This window comes from Pinus tabuliformis, chromosome J (assembly GCF_031772625.1).
Source record: "Pinus tabuliformis cultivar Carrire ecotype Pingquan chromosome J, CPIR1, whole genome shotgun sequence".
Classification (NCBI taxonomy): Eukaryota; Viridiplantae; Streptophyta; class Pinopsida; order Pinales; family Pinaceae; genus Pinus; species Pinus tabuliformis.
In genome coordinates, this window is record NC_142295.1 from 1,055,129,159 (window position 1) to 1,055,141,030 (window position 11,872).

Sequence of the window (11,872 nt, forward strand, 5' to 3'; positions counted from 1 at the left end):
AATAGAGGTTGCATACGTACACGGGTATGGTAAAGAAAAGTCACGTACAGTTTCCGTACCATGGTATTCTAAATACTAGGGGTATTTACCATGTTATTGGCCCATAGTAAGCGCGACAACAGATATTTGATTCCATCAAAGAATACCATCGTCATAACTATGGAATTGGCCTAAGGTATTGAATAAGAAACTTGAGCTATATGAGGAGATGAAGATCAAAGTGCTGAGTGTGCATGATTTGATTTATTGATGAATTATCTAATCTGAAATAAGTGTGCACCTGGGAATGTGATGATGGATCAGATCTCATAGATCTGAAATGACTAAACATTAAAAAAATTTCTTATGGGATGATGATGTTATGATGTGTTTCTTTTAAATTGTGTGCCGAGATTTAGGTGTGATCAATGATCTATTGTGCAACGAATGTATTATTCCATAATTACAGATCTATACACAATTTTTTTTCATAAATATGGCGTACATACGCAGATCAGCTTTTGGGTGGTAGCATATCAATTCTGCAGTATGGACAAATCTGTACGTGGGTATTCTTCTTGAAAGGCACATACATATGTGGAAGTGTCTTATAAGGGTCACATACATATGCTAGGGTTTTGCTAAATATGGTGTCTGATCAATCTTGTTGTGTTTGTTGTTGTCTTCCGATGAAGTCTTGCATGACGATCTGTGTTTGATAGTGCTGATTGATGTTGAACTAATTAAGTTATGAAATGTCAAATAATAATTATTCTACTATAAGATGATCTGTATTTGGTTCAAAGATCTGTGACAATGTCAATATGTGTTTCAGTGATTTATTTCAGTAATTCAGTGATTCAGTTTGAGGGTTTAGTGTTTTGAGATCTTTACGCGGTTAGCATAAGAGAAAGAGCGTACATATGCAGGTATGTATCATAATAATATCGTATATATTCTAACATAATGTTGACCAGGGTATGAAATGACATGATCTGGTTTCTGTAATGAACAATAGGTGGTATGACATTTTGATGAAGAGTATACAGAGGATTAAAATGATTTAGCTACTTTGGTTGTTTGAGATTTGGTATTTGGTTTATTTAATGATTTGGTGATGAAGTTGGTTTAGTGATTTGATACATTGTTGGTTTTAGTATTGTTGTTTGATTTTTGGAATGCATCTAGTTTGAAATATTCTGAAAAGTGATCCACAAAGAACAGAGGATAAGGGGGGTTGTAGCTCCCTTCCAGTAGAAGCTGGAAAATGAGAGAAGGTTGTAGCCTTCTGTAGGTGGGTGCCTATGTACTACTATGAGTATGCACCAGTACAAGTATCATAAGAAATTTCTCTTTATAATAAAATAAAAAGATAGAGTCGACAACAACGATGGTTTTTTCGCACATTGGGTTTCCACCTGAAAAACCTGGTGTTTATGTGTTGCTTGTGTGTGATGACTTATTATATTCTTAATGCACATGATTACTGTTTAATTGATGTTTTATGAAGTACTGATATACTGGTTTAAGTTAAACATATAATGAATTAACTGAAATAGTTAGTGAACTAGATATACGATACTTGTCTTCATCACAGTTGCATACATATGTAGTTTTACTTCATAACAATTGCATACTTAAATCTGAATAAGAAAAGAAAATTTGAAGTAGTTTAAAATACTAATTCACCCCCCATCTCAGTAGTTTTCTAACATAGGTATTTAGGACCCGCTTTCTCCCTCCTTCGACAACACAGGTGGTAACATGCAATTGGGAAGACGATAGAGGAAGGTGACGTCAACACAACCAATAGGAGGTGGACATGTGGTAGTCATTTTTGGCATTTTGAGCACCCTCATGGCCTGTATTTGGGTCACACATGTCACCACTCATAGGTTGACACATGGCAAGTGTGACGTCATCTCGGCGGGATTAGCCTAGAAGATTTAAAATGGAGCAAAGTAATGTGTCAGGTTACAGGGGGGTGGGACATGGTGACAATTGATAGAGCGGTGGGCAATAAAGAGGGTGTTGGGCGAACCCCATTGAAAACTCATACTGCTCAATGGAGCCCATAAAATTAATATCGAGGCACATGAGAGTGCACTAGGATAAAAGGGGCTACGTACTACGCACCCACACAGGGTCTCACGCAGCCATTGGAGGCTAGGGGCGTGGTGGATAATAAAAGGGGTCGGGTTTGGGAGCTCTGGGCTTAGCGCTTAGATCCAATCCTTGGGACATTTCACATATAAATGAGCTCAACGCGTAGAGAATAGAGTCGCAGAGGCTCTTGGGAAGTGTAGGGCTAAGTGATTGGACCTGTCTCTTGATTATTTCACATAGAAACACGACCAAGGGCGCGATCGCAATATATTGTGGGGCCATCCTCGAAACCCAAAATCTCATAACTTGTTAAGAATTGCAATTAACAAAAAAGGCGGGGGCTTGGGATCTCCGGTCTTAGCGCTGAGCATGGCTACTTCATGTAGAAGTGAGACCAATGACATAGGAGCTCATAACAAAGGAAATCAACCCGTGGAGGGCTTGACAGGGCTAAGTGCCCAATGGCTTAGCTGATGGTCGATGAGACTAGTTCTATCGTGTCAAAACAGGTAAAAGGAGTTAACAAAGGGATCTTAAGCACAAAACAATGGAGCTATCAGTTTTGGCTGCAAAATTTGGCAGTTAAGCCAAATTAAATACAGATAAAAATAGGAGGTGCACTGCTAAATTATGTAAAAAAACCAGAATACGAAGAATAAACAGAAAAACTTAGTTCAAGTTGAAAAAAATGGAGTAAAGGTTAGTTTGACTTGGAGATTAAGCCCAGAATAGCAAACACAGTCCAGAAGACTGAGATGAGCATGACAAAGGAGAAAAATAAGGCTTCAGGCACAAATTCAAAAATAAACAATGCTAGAGATAACAACAAGAAAAATATATAAAAGCATACCTAATCAACCAGAATCAACACAATTTTTTTTAAGGCAAAGCTTCTAGTGTAGCGAAGTGTTGTTATGGTGAAGTTGTTTTCTGCAGTGGTGAGAAGAAGGAGGTGGCTCCAAGGGATGGTGTCTTGAATGAGAATTCAAGTAGCAGATTGTGTAATGTGAAACATAATTCGAGAGCAAAAGAGGGTTGTTGGTGGTTAAATGAGAAAGAGAAGTAGAGTGTCGCAGGAGTAGGTGTGTTCTGTAATGAAAAATTGTTGAACATATTGGTGATTTTTTAATAATCAGAGATTGCTGAAGTTGTTTACATTAGTAATCAAATATTTCCCGAGGTGTTGGTGATTAAGGAATTCAATTATTTTAAAGGTAGAGAAGGCCTATCGATTTGAGTTTGAAAATGGATGAACGATGGATCAACAGGGCCAACAAGTGGTAGCTTGAAGATAAGGGGTTGAAGCTCCTTCTAATCGGTGCTAGTAAATGTTTAAGGGCAACAGTCCCTTTCAACAGAGACTGATAAATGAGTAGGGGCAAGGGTCCCTCCCATTGGGTATTAGTAAACAAGTAGGGGCAAGGGTCCGTGCCATTGGGTATTAGTAAACAAGCAGGGGCAACAGTCCCTTTTAGTGGTAGCTGATAAATGAGTAGGGATTGAAGTTCCTTTCAGTAGCAGCTGATAAACCTACAAGTGGTAGCTTGTGGGGCCATGATGTAATCAAGTTGAAGCTTATAATAAAAAGAAGATTGGTTTCTTGTGTATATGTTTCTCACGTGCTTGATGTTTATGGTGTTCTGCATGATTAAGTTGTGTTTTTGATCCATGAATAATTGTTAAATAGATTAAAAAGTGAAATTTGTGAAGAATTGTATAATTTTGCCACACCACTGATTCAGCCCCCTCTCAGTAGTGTCCTAGTTTCCATTGCTTCTAACAATATATGTAATACTTTAAATAAGATATGCATGACTTAGTTTTGTATTAAGAAGTAATCATTTTAGGTCTCATAAAGATCATATTTGTTTGCTTATTTCTAGATATAGTGGTTAACTTACAAATCTAACCATAAATAGATTAGTTTTTAGTGAAATTCAATTTCCAATTTTACTTTTAATTTTCATATATCAACTATAGATTTAAAAAAATAACATTATAAATAGAAAGGGCATCCATGGCAACAAAGGTACTTATTCTTGAATGCCTATTTTCAAGATACCCATCCTTTGATTTTAGATAATACATATACATCCCTAATGGTGAAGGAAGTATGTCTTAAATGTATATGGTCAAGATAACCAACATAAAATATAACCTTGTTTTGAGCCAAGATCATATATGTAGAAGTAGATTGTCTTGTTGCGAAGATATCTACACATTGAAAAAATTAAACTTATCCAAAAATACTCATTAGTTGGACTAATCTTTAAACCACTCATGAAAATAAACTTATCCAATGTAAATACTGGAAAGACTTCAAAACCTAAGAGTCAAAAATTCCATAATCTTATCTAAAATTGTTTTGCATTTTATATTTATGAATGATGAACTTGTAAAAGAATAAATAGAAAACTAATTATAATAAATTTATTAAAATTTAATAGCTACTCAGTTTAACATTTAATAATAATGACTATTATTAAGAAGAAAAAATAGATATTGAATTATTAACTTAATTTGGCATGTCCATAAAAGATGAGTTTTTAGTAAATGAGAAAGAGTTCCACATGTAAATGAGGAAGAGTTTTACATCTATCGTCCAATCAATATGAGCAATAGTTTTATATTTTATTTCAAAATTAAAAACCAATTAATGGTATTATAAAATTTAAGATTAATTTTAATTGAGTTGAGAGGCTCATTCTACATGTTAGCGTATCTTATCCGTCGTCAAAATTGAAATTTTGTTCATGTCTACCTTAATAAAAATTTAAAAAAATGAAATAACTATACAAAATATATAAATAATATTACTTCAACTTATATTAGAGTTATATTTAAAATAAATCTACACTAATTATAATAATTTAATTAAATTTAAATAAATAAAAAAAATACTAAGTACACATTCCAAACTTCAAAAGAAGAGCTCAAGCCATTATCATTATTTTATCAAAATGCCTCTATGTTGGAAACTCATCACAGATGCATCACAGTGGCAGCATCTTGGTCTCAGACGTACGGCGGAATAAATTTACCCTGAAAATCAAAAAGTAAAGTTAGGTTTCCAAGTCCCACGCATGACATTAAAATGAATGGTGGTAACCATCTCAATAATGTTAGATTCTTCTCATTTCCCTATAGATGACGTGCTGATCCTCGGCTTTATTGAGTTCAGAAGATGCCTTTCCCAAAGTTGAACTTCAATACGCCCGTCGGATCTACGAGATCGGACGGCTGCGACTCACCGCCGACTGCATCACTTTCGCCGCCGACTTCATCACTTTGGAGGAGGCGTTCTTGGCCTCCCCCAAGGCTGGCCTGCCTTCTATATATTTGCGGGCGAGCAGAGAGTTTGAGAAGGTAAACGGGCCTTGAGAAGCTACAAGTTAACGAATTAGTTTCTGTGATAATTGTTGTTGCGAACATGTCGAGCGGCTGCGCAAATTGTGACTGCGCTGACAAGAGCCACTGCACGTATGTTGTCTACTCCTCTCTTTACAGTTTTTTTTTAATCTCAATTTCTTATCTATCTCTCCTTATCCTTTTCAAATTTCGTGTAGTTTGTCAGGAGTTCGAATCTAGCTACGTCTGAGCTCGTTTGATTTTGGGTTGTTTTGTTTCACAGTAAAAAGGGCTTCCAGATGGACGGTATTGTGGAGACCAGTTATGAAAAGGGGTATTGCGTTATATATAGTTGTCATAACTTTAATTTGTATGGTTTCAGAATGATATGATATTTGAAATTATTTTGTTTTGGTGTAAAAAGGCCTGCTGCACAGGTATCTATGGAGAACGACTACAAGTGCGGCCCCAACTGCCAGTGCGGTACTTGCAGCTGCCACAGTTGAAACAATATGTTCTCTTTAATAGTGCTCCTCTCTCCAATTGGTGTCTAATAATAAGTCCAGTATGTTCCAGCAAGCATGAAGGATGTTTGTGCAGTGTCATAGATGTTACTTTACCAGGACTTTTATATAAAGACTCAGTTTACATAGATTTGGGATTTTCAGCGTGGCTTGTATGGTTCATGGCATGCCAATTATTATGCTACTCACTTTAAGTTTTGAGATGACATTTATAGATTTGTTAATATTTGGTTTTAAATTAAAGTACACTTACAAGAATTGAATTATTAATCTTAAGATAGTTTAGTATGAGTGTTAATAGACATAGGAATTTTAACTTTAGATATTTCTGATCTCTTTTAAAAAATGTTTAAGATAAATTTGTATAAAAATGTTTTAAATAAATCTGCATATGTCTAAATCCAATTTTTTTTTTAATTTATAATATGTTTTTTTATTTAATATAAATTAATTTTAAAATGAAAATTAGAAATTTTTGTTCTATGTTTAATTTTAAAAAAATATTTAAATAATTAAAAGTGGAATATGAGAATACATTATATCTAAAAATGTGTTCAATCATTAGTTTTATTACTTATTATTGTAGTTAAAATCATAAATCATAAATCTTTGATCTTTAATTTTATTATTTATTATTGTAGTTAAAATCATAAATCTTTAATTTCATTTATTAAAGTAGTTAAAATCTTAAAACAAATGTTATTGAAATATAATAAAAACTAACATATTATATATAAGTAAGGTTGAGATAAATAGAGTTTAGAAATTACATATATATAATTCTTCAAATTTAATGTGCATGACCTAGTTTTGTATTAGGAAATGGTTAATTTACAAATCTAACCATAAATAGATTAATTTTTAGTGAATTTAATTTCCAATTTTACTTTTAATTTTCATATACAATTTAGATTTTAAAACATGAAATTTAATATTATAGGTAGAAACGACATTCATGGCACTAAAGGTATATTCATTCTTTAATGTCTATTGTCAAATACCAATCTTTTGCTTTTAGAGACTATATACACAACATCCCTAATAGTGAAGGGTGCCTTTCTTAAATGTATATGGTCAAGATAACCATTCTAATTTTACAAAATATAACCTTGCTTTGAGCCAAGATCATATATGTTTCCATTAGGGAAGTAGATTATGTTGCTATATTTACTTCAATGAAATCTTCATTCTCTAAAAGGGTCCCTTTCTAGTGGATCTTAGTGAGGAAGTGTATTTCAACTTGTTTTAAAAGAAATTGCAACTTAATGATGATTCCAAAATAAATGTCAAATGGTCTCTAGTTGGCCCAAAGAACGACATGCATCCTTTGTGAAATTTTCTGAGTAGTAAATGTTAATATAATAAAAAACATACATGCTTGTGAGAATAATTTCGGCAAAATCACATAAAAAATTATTGGTTGACGCGTTTCGAACCAACCAGTGTGGTTCATCGTCAGGACAAGTTGAAAATCAAATAAACAAGTTAAATAGGGACAGCAGGCCATTCCAACATCTATATTTTACCTAAGAATGAATAAACAAGACCTCTAACGGCTAGATTTGACCAAAGTCCAAGGTTGTTAAAAAACTTTTAGTTCAATTATCTATATTGTTAAAAATATTATTAATATAAATTAATATTATTGTTCCTATAAATAATATAAATATTAGGGGAAAATTCTATTAAAAATAAAATATTAATATTAACGATCTTAATCTTGTAAATCCCATATTATAAATGACCGTTGTCTTATATAGATATTAATAATATTATTATTAAATATATATTATTATTATTATAATAATAATAAAATCCACTATCCAAAATTTGAAATTTCACATTATTGGAAATGATTAAATGCAAAATAAAGGAAGTAAAAACTATATAAATTCAAAGTTACACTATATTGTTTCAGAAAAATAACAAGTGGATTTAATTACGGAAAGAGCTATATAATTTTATAACTGAAAATAAACCCAATGAGAAAGGGGTGATTATAATTGAGAAATAATTGAGAAAGGGGTGATTATAACTGAAAATGAAAGATAAGATAAAGAAGAAATTAAATTTGAAGGACAAATAAAGGAAAAGGATTATATGACGAAGTGATATATTTCGTTAGGCTTATCTTCTAGTTGGTCATGATTGAAAATCAAAAATACAAATATGAAAATAAATGGAAAAGATTAAACAAAAAGGGAGAAAACCAATATTATTCATGTATATATGTTACATTTATGATAGGATGAGTAGATGATTGTCCACATAAGATGGGGTGACCAAAATTTTAACTTATTATTTTGTATCTTAAACCATAGTTATGGTTTTAAGAAAGGTTTATATGGTGATTCATGTTCACTTATAAATAAATTGATTATTTTAATTTTATTTTCAAATGAATTTAAAATAATTATAATATTAAAAATAAAAGATTTTATAGTATCGAATATCTTTCAAGGTAGGTTATTAAAATTGTATGGAAAAGTAAGGGAATTTATTTATGTGGTTTTTGGTGAAGAACAATATTGAACAAAGATTGAAATATTTTACTAACCAAAATAGTTTTGGTACGAAACTAAATTCTCAAATAAAAATTATATAATAAAAATTATATAATAAAATATTTATAATATAAAAAGATATATGTCACAAAAAAAATTATAAAATAAATAAGATTAAAAAAAAACTAACCAAAAAAATAAGATTTTTAAATATATAACGAAACATAAACAATGGCTTAATGCAATCTTTAAAGCATCTACAAGATAAACAAAAGATACCAAATACATCCACAAATTTACACAAAGATATGGTGTGCAATGCATTCATTAAGGCATCTTAAAACTTAACTAAAAGTACAAAAAAACATCATGAGATTACAAAATCATGTGGAGTGTCTCTAAGATTTTTCCCAAGGATCAACACTTTAATTTCCCATAATATTTCAGTCTTGTATGTTTTGAAACTAACGAAGTCAACTAAACATGTAACAAAAAGCACAGTTGTTGGAAAAAATTATACCCCTAGATTAATCCTGAAGTTGTAATGATTATGTACATATGATATTTAGGTTGGTGAGATGGTGTATGTGAAATACGTCAATGAGCCAGATTCTATTGAGGCATGTCTTCTTATATGTGTATAAATTGATTAGGCCAATGGTCCAAAGCAATTATGAGTTTTATGGTGAGAGTGTCTCCGTGGTTAGACCCAAGAACCTATGTGGTAAAAGGCTAGTGAACTTGGAAAATATGATATGTAAATAAATTGAGATCACCATGGATGAAGATTGGAGCACAAAAAGAATATGGGGGGCTTGAGCTCCACGACAACAAAAGTGTCTTGATATATTATAATATTATAATATATCATTAAAATATGACATAAGGGACACCATGCCTATAAAAGGGTGGTTCTCCTATGTAGTTGGATCTTGATCGGGAAGGGACAGGTGTCCCTGTGTGATCAATTAGACATCAATAAGGGAGGGATAAGTGTTTGTGTATAAGGGCCTAGAGTGTACCTAGAGACCCTCGAGGGAAACAACAACTCCTGGAAGCCACAAGGCTTTTGGACATCCTTAGAAGGCTTGAGTTGGACACCATGGAGGTAGTGGCACAACTCAAGGAATTATGAGTGCAAAGAAGGGGGTGCACTACTTGGGTCTAGGGATGATGGGGGATGTGAGACTATTGGTTGGAGGCTACTGGGTTTGGTACCTTAGCCCTGTTCATACATGGTACTAGATATATACCCCACTTGACTAGTTGTTACCATAGTAGAGTCATGGAATTATCTCAGGGGTGATTGACTGTTGAGTGAGCTAGAGAAGCATTGTCTACGGTTGGGTAATGCAGTTATGGTCTGCATCCATTCAACATATTTTAACATATATATGTATAAAACCTATTTTATTCATGCCCATGGCTTACTTTACCAGTTTTTTTTATGTTCTACTTTACCATTTTGTTGATTTTATATTTTATGGTTTTTATTGCATGTTATTATGTCGTGTTACATATGTATATCATTTATAATTATGACATCAATATCGATGGTAATTGCATTTCCCTAATTGGGTGACTGGGGGATGTTACAGGTGGTATCAAAGCCCATGTTTCAACACATAACCTACATAGGCTAGAAGCATAGCACAAAAGCTAATTTCGCAAAGCATTCTTGCAAGTTTTTCGACGTAATGCATGAATAAGATGCAATGTTATGGACAATTTATAACACAAGTACATTCATTTCAGAAGGTTGTCACAAAATAAAAAATAGTCCATGATTGCGTAGTATTCAACAATCAAGACTTGAATGCATTTATGGGCTTGAAATTTGTGAAAATGTATGTCAAATGCAATAAATTGAGGAATACACAACAAATACTTTGCAAAATGTATAAGAGAAATATGGCCTTTTACTTCTATGATTTAAAGATATGTTAACTAAAACCATGGAAAGCTTTCCCTCAAGATATTCTCCCAATACATAAAGAAGGATATCAAATGTGAGTAGAAAAGGTTGGCTTTTTTTATGGGAGTTTTAGTGTTGAGGTAGCAAGAGAAAAAGGGGTCTTAATAGATAAATCCAAATATAAAACCATGTTAAAATTTTCGAGGTTCCCAAGACTCCTCAATAACAAACATGTTAACCAAAATTTGTTTGCACACACACATATAATGTGTATATCATCTTGTTTATGGGTGACATTTGACTATATATATCACAAATTTGAATTCACCACAGTGATAATGATGCAATGTCATAATTTGATAATTATGTTGATTTATGATTTTCACTCTAACAAAATTAAATTAAAATTTACTAAAAACTCTTAATTTTTAAAACTCTTTACTTAATTTACATTAAATAAAAAAACATACACACACACATATATATATAACAACTTAAATGGAAAAAAATAAACTTTAAATAAAAATATTATATTACCATCTTTAAAGAAAGAAATTAAACTTATCCAAAAATCTTTAAGAAATGAACTAATCTTTGAGTAACTACTCATGAAAATAAAATTATTATATGGAAATAGACTAAAAACTTAATAGTAAAAAATCCTATAATCTTGAATTAAAATTATTATATATTTTATATTCGTCACTAATAAATTTATATGCATTTTATATTTTTCATTAAAAAATTTATAAAAAAATAAATGTAACAAAATTTATTATAATTTAATAATTTATAATAAAGATTATTATTATGGGTTACTTTCAAAAATATAAATTAATTTTATTATTAAGAAAAGTTATATATTTATATTATAAATTTGTTTTTAATGTGTAAGATAAAAAATAAATCTTGGAGTTTTACACTTTATTCAGAATCAATACGAGAAATAATTTTATATTTTATTTAAAAATTAAAACCAATTAATGATATAAAAAAGTTTCTTTATAATGATGATCAAAATGACCTTTAATAAAATTATATAATTTTAAATATAGTTTAATTTTTTTTAATTATAAATTTAATTTAATTATATTTAATTATAATTTAATGTTTTATTTTAAAAAATAATAATAACAAATGTAATATGCAATGTTGATGTTTAGTCACTACCTATTAAGAAAAAATTAATTGATAGAAAAATAATCATTGTGAAAATAATTATAAGATTAAATTCAAACCTAAACTTTAGCATGCACAATTACTTGTTTAAATATAGTTGTTATAGTTGTTACATGGACATTCAAATTGTTTGTGTCGCATCTCCATATACTTTTAACATAACCATAGTAATTTTTTTTAATTACATATTCACCTCAATCCTTATAACGAGGGTGAAGGCATTCAAATATCAACTTGCATGTTTATTTAACCATTAATGTTTATGGTTGGTTTACTGCTATGCAGTACAAAGTGTATATTCGTATTTAGATCTGGTA

General features: G+C 31.0%; 1 protein-coding gene across 1 annotated transcript; it reads left to right on the forward strand.

Moving 5' to 3' along the window:
* The first annotated feature begins 5,389 nt into the window (after positions 1-5,389).
* LOC149230571 (metallothionein-like protein EMB30) lies at positions 5,390-6,085 on the forward strand. Its single transcript, XM_089376084.1, has 3 exons — positions 5,390-5,565; positions 5,717-5,767; positions 5,858-6,085. The coding sequence occupies exons 1-3, from the start codon at positions 5,516-5,518 to the stop codon at positions 5,937-5,939; spliced, it is 183 nt and encodes a 60-aa protein (XP_089232210.1). The 5' UTR covers positions 5,390-5,515; the 3' UTR covers positions 5,940-6,085.
* The last annotated feature ends 5,787 nt before the right edge of the window (positions 6,086-11,872 follow it).

What these genes read in the sequence shown, in the direction of transcription:
- LOC149230571 (XM_089376084.1), top strand. Translation starts at nt 5,516, where the DNA reads ATGTCGAGCGGCTGCGCAAATTGTGACTGCGCTGACAAGAGCCACTGC. An exon ending in GCTGACAAGAGCCACTGCAC is followed by an intron (nt 5,566 to 5,716) that starts GTATGTTGTCTA and finishes TTTGTTTCACAG; the next exon opens with TAAAAAGGGCTTCCAGATGG. An exon ending in GAGACCAGTTATGAAAAGGG is followed by an intron (nt 5,768 to 5,857) that starts GTATTGCGTTAT and finishes TGGTGTAAAAAG; the next exon opens with GCCTGCTGCACAGGTATCTA.